Consider the following 12750-nt stretch of genomic DNA (forward strand, 5'->3'; position numbering starts at 1 on the left):
TTTTCTCCTATTATTTCTATTTCATCTAATATTTTTATTATATTATCTAGATCCTTTTCATTTTTTATTATTCCTATTTTTGGTATTCCTGTTTTTAAATTATATAACTCCTGTTTTCTATATCTATTAGAGTATAGTCTTTTTCTAATATATCTTTATCTTCATTTCTTCTAGTATTAAGGTTTTTAGATTCTTCTTTAATCTTACAACATGTATTTTTATCTTTACATTCCTTACAACATTCTTTCTGATTTTCTTGTAGGTTTTTCTGGTTTGCATTCAATCGTGTCCTTATCCTGTGCTTGCAGTTTCTATTGTTTTACTGGTGTATGTGTAATATTTTTAAAATATACTCATCCCTACTGAGTAGGCAGCTACCATTGTTAATGTATTATAAAACTTAACCCTAATACAAAAACTACATTTATATTTAAGTCTCTTACCCATATTTTATCTACTCTTGAGCTCGGTTTATAGAAATCTAAACATGTGTTTATAAAGCTAATCTGGGATTTATCTACATAATGTCTCCTAACACAGGGAGAAGCATTAAAAAAGAAGGGTATAATTTCTAAAAAGAAAAAAAATGAGAAAATAGAAGCATAATTAAAACAGACATTAGAAAGTTTCTTTCAAGAAAAGAAAAGCAAGACAAACAATATGATCAAAAGTCCTAGTTTTAATCCGAGTCCAGAAAGAAGTCCAGAAAAGGTCTTCAAAGCTCAGGGGAAGATGATGATAATGAAGACCACTTAAATTATCAAGATGCCAAAGATCCATACGAAGATGATTTCTGGAATGAGCTTGTGATTCATAGCTTCTACATAACTTAGACACGTAAAAGGAAGCGAGATCTCAGTTAAAAAAAAAAGAGCAACAAAGACAAAGAGCAATAATTCGGGAGACAATTGAAAAAGAAGAAGTGACATAAAGAAAAGAAGACTTGACAAAAGGTAAGTACTACAAGACAAGCTGAAATTTGAGTGGAAAGAAAATAGTCACAAACACTAAAGAAATCCTGCTAAGCATGTGAAGATGGGGCCCATGAAGTACCCTACAAGGCTAGACAAGAAAGATTTCTGGAAGGCGTTTGGAGTCCATTTTGAATCCGTCTCAAAAATTTAGCTATAAAAGGGAGAAAGAGAGAGAAGACCACTACACAAGAAAGAACACTCTCAGAGCCAAGCCACCAAAATCTCTCCTTCATCACCACCATCCTCCAAACATCTTGTAATATACCTTGTAAATATTTCCTTATGTTGCTTATAGCAGTTTTACCTCGAGTTTGTAAAATAAATAAATCACTAATGCTTGTGTGTGCCGAGATCTTAATTCCCAAGTCCGAAATACTTTTTGGGTTTCCGAAAGGGAAATCTCTCTCTGTAAACACTGTTAAGTTACTCATTTTATACTAAATTATGTGTTCTGGATATTACCCCTGTTTTACAGTTTTATGTTATTATGTATAGTTTTTATTTATTATTCAATTCAATTAATTGTAGGTATATATAACATACATATAAGTGTGTTGTATGTATAGATATATTATATATAATATTATATATAATATATACCGCTCTTAGTATATGGTTGATCTTTTCCAATTTTTTTAATAATTTTGTGAGATTAACCTATAAATTCCTAGGAAAACCGGTTAAGTCAAAACCCAACATTAACGAAAAATGGGTATATATTTTAACGTGGCCAGGTGGGGTTAATGAAAAAAGAGTTAAGAAAAAGATTAATTTTTAAAAAATTGGAAAGAAGAGATGAACAGAGTGGAATAAATAAATAAAAATTGATAAAAAAAAAGATATAGAAGGGTAATTTCAGGGCATAATTTTTGATAATACTGTAACGATATAGGTCTACAGAATAAGAGAGAGAGAGAGTACCGAGTAGGATGTTACAACATAAGAGTTTAACGTTTTTTACAACACTAAATTTACCGTACCAGTAAATATATTTTACTGAACCAGTAAATATTTCAAAAAACAATATTACTGTTAATGCCCTATTAATCGTAATAACTATACCCATCCAGAAGGATTTGCTAGAAGCCTTATCTCAAGTCTAGAAGAATTTAAAATTAAGCATAGATACCGGATTCTACTCTATAATAGACTTAGCTATACATTTTATATATTTACAACAAAATAAAGAATTTGTTCAGATATATAGAAAATAATCTATATCTTATATTTCTAATACTATCATATCATCAGTTTTACTATTTAAGATCATATTATATAAGAAGAAGATTATAACTTGAAGGATCAGACTTTATCAATTTTTACTTTGTTAGTTTATTCTAGATTATTATAGCTATTTATTAATTTGATTTATTTAACTTGAAAGATCAGACTTTATCAATTTTTACTTTGTTAGTTTATTCTAGATTATTATAGTTATTTATTAATTTGATTTATATATATATATATATATATATATATATATATATATATATATATATATATATATATATTTGTGACTATTATTTTTAGGAGCGGCTATATAATATAATTTTCCTATAATTATGGTCAAAATAGCACGGTATAGCCAGTTTTCGGACTGGTCATTCAAAAATAGCCACTATTTTGCTGCAACATAGACCGGTCCAGCATAATATACTGGAGTTCGGTGCACCTGTGTATGAACTCCAGCATATTATGCTGCACCGGTATACTTTGCTGGCTCCAGTATAATATACTAGAGACTGGAGCACCGGTGCTCCAAACTCCAGTATATTATGTTGGACCGGTATACTTGCTGGAACTCCAGTATATTATGTTGGAGTTCTAGTATACTTATGCTGGAACTCCATCATATTATGCTGGAGTTCCAACATACTTTTCCTGGAACTCCAGTATAATATGCTGGAGTTCAAGTATACTTATGCTGGAACTCCAGCGTAATATACTGGCGTATTTTTCCGGGTTTTGAACAACAATTTCGCTCAGATTTATCTTTATATAAAAAGTGGCTAAACTTCGATTACTTTTAAAACTAGGCTATTTTTGAACGATCAGTTGTAAATCTGACTATTTTTGAATTTCACCCACTACATTGTCACACGAATCCTGAAACTGGGCCAATCTAAATTGCTTTTTCAGGGGGCATTTGCATCTATACCCGCTTTTTGTACCACATTTTAACCTGTGCCCGCTTTGCAAAAAAAATTGCAAGCGTACCCGCTTTTTCGCATAACTTCAGCACACGGGGCTGAAGTAGCAAAGGCAATCACACAAAACTTCAGCATTTTAGTAGCCGGGCCTGAAGTTCAGCTCTAGAGCTGAAGTTTTATTTTATAAGTTTTTGTTTTGTAACCGGGATGAAGTTTGCCAGTTATAAAATAAAAACTTCAGCTCTAGAGCTGAAGTTTTTCTTTTGTACTGGAAAACTTCAGCTCTAGAGCTGAAGTTTTTATCTTTGTAACCGGAAAACTTCAGCTCTAGAGCTGAAGTTTCTATGTTGTAACTAGAAAACTTCAGCTCTAGAGCTGAAGTTTTTGTGTTGTAACTGAAAAACTTCAACTCTAATTAATTGTATTAACTGTATACAGTTACATCTAATTAACTGTATTGTGATCATCTAATGCATCCGATTTTGCGTTCTGTTTTTATTGCAAAATAAATGCTTTGTTGTTATGTTATTTCGTTTTCGAAAACTTTTCTTTTTAACATTTGAATCTCTGATCGCTGATGATCAGTTTCTCCATTTTCTTTACGGTTTCTATGTTTTATCTATATTACAACATATTTGATTTTCGTGTTGCTGTTTTTTTGTTGGATAAAAATTGGTGCCTTTTTCTGATCAATGGTATGACCATATCATTCCTCAGTCCTCACGGAGTTGTGTTTCCAGACAATGAGAAAATGAAGAAGGAGAAGGGGAGAAGAAAGGGAAGCTGAAGTTTTTTAAAAAGTGGGTACGGGTGCAAACAGAAAAATAAAGCGGCTACAGGTTAAAAAGGGGCGCCCTTGCAATTTTTTCCTTTTCCAGACAGTCAAACGTAAAAGCCCATAAATAACTAAACTGCAAAGGGGGTTTGTTGATTTTCCTTTCACTGTAAATTTCATCTTTCAGCAATCAGCGCAGAACTAAGGGACGAACACCTCTTTTCTCCGGTAATCTCCCAAAAGTATCTCAACCCTTTAACACACACATAGATATTCAATGCTAATACGTATATTCTTTTCTTTTTTTCTTCTGAATTTTGTTTCTCATTCTGATAGTAGGAATTCAAAATTACTTAAATTTGGTGGCTTAATAGTTCATTCATCAGCATTATTTATCTCAGAAATTTATGCATTTATTACAGTTTAATTCAATTAGAATTGAGAATCGAATTTCAAATATCTAGTACTTGCCCAAAGTAGGGAAATTAGAAATTTTGGTATTTTAGGGTTTATATGTGGTTTTTGTGATGTGGGTTTGGCAGCAGAAGCCCTTTTAAATGATGGTTTCCTCGAAATCCTTAAAAGTTTCTTTCAATTATCGAGCCTGAGGTTAGAATTGATATGGGTACTAGTTAGAATGCTTGTTAATCATTTTTTCTGGACGACTGTTGTTTCTTATAACTTACTTATTTATTTGCTTATATTTGAACCATTGCTTGATCACACCTGCATACAAGAAGTTTGCCAAAAGTAGAAAACTTTACAAAGTCACCCTATCTTTTATACAAATAGGAATCTCGTAGGTGCCCCAAAAATCAATACGGGATAACTGGCTACTCCTCAAGTGTACAAATCAATTTCCACTCCTTCAAAAGCTCTCCTATTTCTCTCCCTCCAAATTGTCTGCGTAAGTGCTAGAGGAGCCACATAGTAGGACTTCACAAAAAATGCACCACTGTTTCACGCCCCCCATCTCCATGCATCACGACTATCCTGAATAGTATTTCGTTTGTGGAGCAATTCTACCAACCCTTGAAATTCTGCAACCTTTCTTGATTTTTTTATGGTATCATGCCATGCTTATCTTCTCTGTATTTCCCAATTTTATCTCTGTCCTTGAAGGGATATTGATCTGATACATGGTGATATTCATAATTGAATTATAGGAAATAATTTTTTTTATTAATTATTACTTCCCTGCAGAGATACCATCGATTTGTTATTTGAGTTGAAGAAGTCATACTGGTTTAGTGGGTCTGACGAGGAAGGTGGAGAGCAGAATACTTGGAAAAGATGCTTCAGATCCGGCTTAGCAAACCAGCCAGTGAGAGTGGTGGAGGTGCTAAGTCTTTACCTTCAGACAGTATTACAGTTGCTTGTCCTGATCACCTTGTTTTAGCTGATCTTCCTGTAGCCAAGAGCCTTGGTTCAGCAAATACTGCTTCTCTGCTCAAGACTGTTGGCCGCAGGTCCCGTCGCCAACTTGGTGAACGAGTACATTTTTGTGTCCGTTGTGACTTTCCAATTGCTATTTACGGACGTCTGGTGAGTATAGAATGTTCAGCTGCTTTTTTTGCCTACTTCATTGTTGTTATACTGGTCCTTGGGTCCTCTGTCCCTGAGGTGCAATGTGTTTTCAATCAATGATATTCCTACTGTTACTGATCTATACCGATTCCACCAACAATTGAGATGCTAAGACTAGGCTACCTGCTGGCTGCTGCTGCTACTTTGTACTATTTTTTCTTTTGATAACCAAGAAATCTCTGAGGGCAAGCGACGCATGGTTCGAAACTCGGTGGATAATGGGCTTGCCTCTTTTGACCAACAAAAAGGAATTACGTGGTCATATTTTTGGTGCCAACTTCAGTTACTATTATGGGGCCTTTAGAATTGACCACTACTTGATATCACTCTCACACCATCACTTGGTTGAGAAAATATTTTCCCTTGTAAATCCCCTAGCATAATATCTTTTACATGATCCCAAGAACTCAAGGGGCACCAAAGATGAATTTTGAATTTTCAACTCTATTTAAATTAATTCCCTTTAAAGGTAGGAGTAAGGTCTGGGTACACACTACCCTCCCCCGACCCCACTATGTGGAATTATACTGGGTATGTTGTTGTTGTTCAAGAATAATAGATTGTCTATGTCATATGTTGTAGAACTTATTTTTGTTTCAAAGGTTATGAATTTATTGAATAAACTATCCTCTTTCATAAACTAACTGGTTAACGCGTTTCCTATTGTCTTGTTGTGTCAAATGTGGCAGTCTGGCGGAACTTTATTCTTGCTACTACGAAACGGTTGTATGCCGTAAACTAACTGGGTTATGCTTTTAAAAGCTAGTGTATGACATATGGTGAATGTTATCAATGTTATGAACGGATTAAAAAACAGTGTCAATGATATGCATTTATATTTACTTTTCACAATTATATTTTAAGTCAAAATGACCTTTACTATCTTCTTTTGCAGAGTCCATGTGAACATGCCTTCTGTTTAGATTGTGCCAGGAGTGATTCTCTTTGCTACCTGTAAGCTGTATATCCTGTTTCTCTCACTCTTAAGAGTAAATTCTATCAAGTCTTAATGATATATAATTATGAAACTATATGTCTTATATTAATTTGGACCACATTAAAACTGGCAATTCGAAAGAGGAAGGCAACGATGTAGTGATTTATAGGGATTCCACTGCTGGTAGAAGCATATGCTACTATAAGGTGTATGTTTTAGCTCTTGGCCGTTGTAAAACCTGAATTTCGCATCAAATTTATCAAGTGACGTTTCAGTATCATGTCTCTATTGTTTCTTTTTTGTTCCCTGTGTTTTAGACTGGTGCATTGACATCTTGGCTTTTCTTTGTCTAATACAATGTCAACTTGAGCTAATTGTTGGAAAAACATTTTATTAGAAATTCTTTTCCTAGTTAGATAAATTTTGCTCCTATTAAGAGCTTCATCAGCCGTTGTTATGGTAGATGGTTGATTTTAACTCTGACTGGGCCTTCCTCTCTCAATGAAGTAGATTATTTAGAAATTTGGAAATCTCATCAAAACGAATTTGAGATTGTCGTGATAAGCAACACCCAGAGAATTATCATGCGCCCCTTATTAAACTCTAATTGCTACTTAATTGTTTGAAAGGAAACTAGGTTGGTTAGTTTTGCCCATTTTCCTGTTCCAAACTTGTTTCGTCAATCTAATGAGTACGAAATGAACTACTTTATTTTTTTCTTTTTCTGATTCAGCTGTGATGAACGCATTCAGAAGATTCAGACAATTAAATTGATGGAAGGGATCTTCATCTGTGCAGCTCCGCATTGTCTCAAGTCCTTTCTGAAGAAGACTGAATTTGAATCTCATATTCATGAGAACCACGGTGATCTCCTTCATCAAACTGCAGAAAAAGATGGAAATGTTTCGGAGTCTGCCAGTGCTAGAAAACCTGCTGTCTCTGATTCTACAGTGCAAGCACCACCTAGGCTCCTATTTTCTCCGAGTTCAGGTTCCCAGGTACATGATCGTGAAGACAAAGCTCATCATTCTCAAACTAGAGACCAACAGCCTCCTAGGCTTGTCATGCAACCAAAGCCAACACCACCTTTCGCTGGTTCAATCCAAAATCATCCATCAGAGCAACAGTCCGATAGTAATCCTCCTCCAGGCTTTGAAAGGCCTGGCAGCCAGAACCGGTTTCCTCAGCAAGGTTTTGACACACAGGGCGCATTGCGGCCTGAGCCAGGTCAGTTTCCAGACAAGCAACAAGGGATTATAGGGGGTTCCCCTTTTCATGAATATCCTATGCACATGACCCAACCTCATGGCTTTGCGGTGCCTATGAGTTCGAATCCAGGCTTGGCTCCTCAATTTGGTTATCCTCAGTTTGCACCCGATGGAGCCCAACCATTTTATGGTGCCCCGTTTGAGATGCCTAGGCCAGACTCAACTCCTGAAATGGGATCAGAACAAGGGTCTTTGCTAGGTTTTCCACCCGGCGCTGCAGGAAATATGAATTTTGCAGAAAATTACCCTCGGTCATGGAATATGGGGCAGCCGGTTGGGCCTTTTGAGCCCACTGCAGTTCAACCTCCTGGGGATGGTTTTGTAAATGCCGCTGATCCTCAAGGAAGACCAGTATTTTTCCAAGGAGACTATGGAAGGAATCCCGGTGTAATGCCCTCAAACCTGCCACCTCCACCTTCAGCCAACCGAGGATTGGAAGGCGGACAGAGTGGAAATTCAATGGACAACAGAGATAGCAAGGGTATATTGATGCCACAACCTATGGCCCTTCCACCACCCCCGCCTTTACCTCATCCCATGTCACAACTTCAAAGAGGAGGCAGGCACTACTCTGATGCAAATCATGATGGACAGGGCTTTGGTTGGCAACACGAGAAGCGTGATAGTTATGGAAGCAGCCAGGACTAGTGATGTTTTTATTGTTCCTTTATCTTTCTGTTTGTAAGAACAGTGCTCATTTTGTTTGCCTACACTGTATGTTATTGTCCTAACTGTCAACATCATTTTACTAAAGCCAAAAGGCTGAGTTCCCCGATTTTTGCCCTACATGAATTGCGCTCTGCTTCAGTAAGTTATTCAATATTCTGCTGCTCCTAAATTGAGGCTAGCATTGCATGAGAATTAAATCATTTTCCTAAACATCCGGCATATGCATAATTTCCTTTCTGTTACTGAATTGCCATGTAATTGCAACAATAGTAATTTAAGCAAGCAGCAATTACACATTCATTGTTTTGTTGCATGAGATTGAAAAAGAAGAAAAAAGGTCATTTACATACAAGTGTTCTTATGAGCTGCTCGAATATCCAATTGGCTAATCATGTTGCTATCTTACAACTTGGTTGGACCATAAAATGATTTGCTTCGCAAGAAATGGATGTATATAATCAATCAATCAACTATACTTCAATCCGAATTAGTTCAAATCAGCTATATATCAATCTTCCGTATCAATTTTTGAGGAAACGTACACAGTATATGTGCAAATTACAATCTCTCATATTTTGGTGCCCCTCAGAGCACTTGCTCTCCACACTTCACTTCCGATGAGAAAGAGAAAGAATGGGAAAGAAACCAAGATATATGGCAAAGGCTACCAAAACCATAGACCCCAAACAACCTCCCCCCAGCCGCCACCACTCACCCCTACTAAAAAATTTAAAATTAAAAAAGAACCAAAAAGTTGAAAACAACTTAACAAATTCAGAGAAAATGGTTTAGCTTAATTTCTCCTTTTCCAAAATCAATCTTTGAACCTTGCTAACACATACTGCATCAAATTTATAATAGAAGTGCCGCAATTTCCTGTATGCTATTAAGATACATGCATCAACTTGGTCTTCATACTTCTCATAGAGTGCAGGAACTGTAAGAACAATCACAATGCCTGCAAAGAAAAGAAACCCAAAGTCAATTTCCAACGTCGAGAACTCTTTGTTTCCAAAAGTAAGAATATCGGGAGTAACTATAACTTACTAGTGTATCCCAGTGTGAGGAAATCGGTCAAGCCCCCGATCACAGATACCAGCACCAGTCCCACAGAGACCTTAACAAACATATTTGTGTCTTTACCAAGGGCAATATCCTCAGATGCAGACAGCAGCATGTTGATGTGATTGCGGACGAAACATGCTGCTTCATTTACCATTTCTTCAGAGAGATACAGATGCGGCAGAGGCGGAGCTGGTCTGTTGTAATTTCACAGAGAAGGTTCAATTACAAAGAACCAATGAATATAATTCGAGAAGGTATATCAGACAAGCTGATAATAATATCATGAACTACTGTTCTGGATGGCTCTAAAAGGTCTCAAGATAACGTAGTTTGACTATGAAGAAATTCATAAAACCTCATGCTGCGAAACCTCTCTATGCTACGACTTCCAGGTTGAGGATTAATCTCATTGAATCTGCGAGCAGACGACTTCCTAGTGAAACATTTTTCCATTTCCGTATCTTTTTCTTGTGTTCTGTTTTCCTTTTCTCCTACTGTTCCATCAAAGATCTGTAACACTACCAACATTTATATACTTTTATAAAATATTGAACTATCTCAAGTTGATTTAATTCTCTGGCAAGCTGCTCTTGTATAATGCATTAAGGAATTATAAGCTTCTCTGTGCACCATTGGCCTTGGGAGGAAGCTAGAGTCCCCACAAAGGTAGCATGCTTTGGAAGGTTTGTAGTTTCTTAACACATGATAATTTTAACTTATAAATTGTAATAGGTGCTACATGTGTGAGAATCACTTGGAGTATAAATCATATGTTCTTGCAATGCCCAGTGGCTTTGAGATTTTGGGTATGCTTCTAAAGTCTTCTTGGAGTAAAAAGAGATGATGCCTAAGTCCATGAGACAATTATTATAATTTTGGAAGAGGGTAAAATCCCTAAACATTGGTATGTAAAGCAAAGTTGGTCCTAGATAATCAATCAAATAAACAAGAAATGAAACAGCAAGGAGGCCAAACGGAGCATTAAGTGCTAGTGAAACTTTGTCGAAGCTTTGTTTCATTTAACATTTCTAATTTCTTAATAGCTTGCATCTCAGCATCTAATAGAACCTTCCCCCCACTCCCCGCAGGGACGGGCAAAATGATGAAAGCTTTTCACTATCAGAAAATGTTAAATCATTTTGGTTTGCTACATGTCAATCACTTCCTTCCTTCCCTTATCCGATTTAATGTAGTATCTACAAAACCAGTGGAGGATCACCCACATAAAGCAAATGAATATCCTGTGGGATAAATAACCAATCCAATATGGAAAGAAAGCTCATCAAAGCTCTATATCATAATTGAGGGATGTGAGATCATAAGACACATTTATTTTGTGCTACTCATTCACCACATACAGCTAACTGAAAAAATCATAATATAAAAAGAATTTGCAAAAGATTGTTGTTTACCTGTTAAGAATTGCAGCTGATTTAGCCCACAGAAACAAAATGGTGAAGAGCAGCAAGAAAACACTTGAAACTAATGATAGGAGTGTATAACCAGATATCTCAAAGACCACCCAAGCAAACAATGTAATTACAAGAATTCCCACTGTCACATCTTTTCGCCTCCATAGAACAACATCCGCAACTGTTTCAAACAAACTACAATTGAATCAAACACAAAACAAAATGACCAAGAACAAATTGTTTATCACAAATAGTTAGTTGACCATTAGCTATAAAAATCTCATCTATCCATATCAAGAACTCATTTGCGATAAATATGTCAATCAATTTCCAGATAAACCAAATTATGAACTTAAATTCTTCATTAAACAAGCATTGACATGATCAAGAATTTGCCAGCATTTGAATTAGGTGGACTTACCAAAACCTCCTCCAAGGATCTGATGAAGACTTCTTTGTCTGTTAAATAGCCTATCATTTGAACCCATTTTTCAACCAATTTCTAAAGACCAAGAAAACCCCAACTCCAAGAACCTCAAATGAAAACTACTTGTATAACAGAACAGAGAAAAAAGTCACAACTTTGGTATCTTTAGTCAAAATTTGTGTATAGTTCATCACCAAGAATCAGTCTTTTTACTTTTCAGTTAGATGGAAATGGATGAATATTGAGATATGGGATTAGTGGCACTCAGATTACAGCCTAAAAGCATGAAAACATACTCATGACTTTTATTTTCTGCACTGTTTTTTCAACCCCAAAGAATAAAGATTTGTTTTTTAAAATAGAAAGTGGGGGCTGGCCGGTTGAGGAAGTTGCCTTTGGGACTTGATTTTTAAAGGAAAAGAAAGAAAAAAGATGGGTCCAGGGGAGGAAGTGAAACATGAGGTTGATCTTGGAATAGAGTCGTTTCAAGTGTTTTACTTCCAAATAAAAAATATGACTGTGAATTTAAATTACAGTTTGTTTGGATGGTTATTACATATCATTTCTTAATATGTCGCATGTAATATATTATATTATATTATACATTAATATAATATAAATAGAATAATAGTAAGGGCAAGATGAAAAAAAAATAAGATAACGTGATCATACCAAGTCGATCGTTACGTAAAGGAGGTCTTTCCATTATTACATAACCACGAATTTAATGACATGATACAATAAAATTAAAATAATAATCAGAACAAATATTATATTTAAAATAATAATCATCAAAAATAAACTGTTAGTGGAACTCCTTAGAGGATACCAAACATCAAATAAGAAATTAAAAAAAAGAAAAAGAAATATGAGGTTGATGTTTTTAAATAAAGAAGACAGGGACATTCCCCTGATTCTCACAGCTAAGCTGTCATGTGGGGCTGCTGATCCTGTTTTCTTCTGTCTTTGTAATAATTGTTCTAGTAGATTTTAGTCTTCCTAGTACCTTTCAACAGTAAGGAAATTTAGAGGTAAATGATTTGGGTATTGAATGGAATATTTTTTCTTTGGTAAGTAACAAACTTTATTACCATTAGAAATATTTACAGCTCACAAACAGAAAGAAAATTGAATGGAATAATTTGTATTCAAGAAAAAGAAATTTTAAAATAAAAATAGATTTGATGTTTATATATAAATGGTGTAAAAAAAATTGCACTATAATATATAGCAAGAACAATTTTACTTTTATGCACTTAAAGAATTTACTTTGTCGTAAAAGTTAAATTCAACTAATATACCTTTTGAATGATAACTATAAGTACTAAAGTAGTACTCCCTCTGTTTCAGTTTATGTGAACTTATTTCCTGTGCTAGTGAAAGTTAATAGATACTTAATGGAATAAAAACATAAAATGAGTGCAAGTGATCCTAACACCATTGGTATCAAAGAAATAATAATAAGGTTTGGAGGAACTTCTCCTCA

At 35.1% G+C, this 12750-nt stretch overlaps 2 protein-coding genes across 2 annotated transcripts; one reads left to right on the forward strand and one right to left on the reverse strand.

Annotated features, from left to right (window-relative positions):
* LOC109229423 (E3 ubiquitin-protein ligase Hakai) lies at positions 4021–8477 on the forward strand. The gene is made up of 4 exons (XM_019394857.1): positions 4021–4127; positions 5103–5444; positions 6382–6440; positions 7157–8477. Exons 2-4 carry the CDS (start codon positions 5193–5195, stop codon positions 8337–8339), a joined length of 1494 nt encoding a protein of 497 aa, XP_019250402.1. The 5' UTR covers positions 4021–4127; positions 5103–5192; the 3' UTR covers positions 8340–8477.
* On the reverse strand, positions 8837–11674 carry LOC109229424 (reticulon-like protein B12). The gene is made up of 4 exons (XM_019394858.1): positions 11259–11674; positions 10838–11018; positions 9408–9619; positions 8837–9318 (listed from the first exon to the last, which is right to left on the reverse strand). Exons 1-4 carry the CDS (start codon positions 11323–11325, stop codon positions 9149–9151), a joined length of 630 nt encoding a protein of 209 aa, XP_019250403.1. The 5' UTR covers positions 11326–11674; the 3' UTR covers positions 8837–9148.

This window comes from Nicotiana attenuata, chromosome 7, assembly GCF_001879085.1.
Source record: "Nicotiana attenuata strain UT chromosome 7, NIATTr2, whole genome shotgun sequence".
NCBI classification, from domain to species: domain Eukaryota; kingdom Viridiplantae; phylum Streptophyta; class Magnoliopsida; order Solanales; family Solanaceae; genus Nicotiana; species Nicotiana attenuata.

Bases quoted from the DNA above. Each gene is read 5' to 3' on its own strand.
- LOC109229424 (XM_019394858.1), bottom strand. From the start codon at position 11,325: ATGGGTTCAAATGATAGGCTATTTAACAGACAAAGAAGTCTTCATCAG. The intron at 11,019-11,258 runs GTAAGTCCACCT...TGTTTGAAACAG, and splicing joins GATCCTTGGAGGAGGTTTTG to TTGCGGATGTTGTTCTATGG. The intron at 9,620-10,837 runs GTAAACAACAAT...AAATTACAACAG, and splicing joins TCAGCTGCAATTCTTAACAG to ACCAGCTCCGCCTCTGCCGC.
- LOC109229423 (XM_019394857.1), top strand. From the start codon at position 5,193: ATGCTTCAGATCCGGCTTAGCAAACCAGCCAGTGAGAGTGGTGGAGGT. The intron at 5,445-6,381 runs GTGAGTATAGAA...CTTCTTTTGCAG, and splicing joins TTGCTATTTACGGACGTCTG to AGTCCATGTGAACATGCCTT. The intron at 6,441-7,156 runs GTAAGCTGTATA...TTTCTGATTCAG, and splicing joins AGTGATTCTCTTTGCTACCT to CTGTGATGAACGCATTCAGA.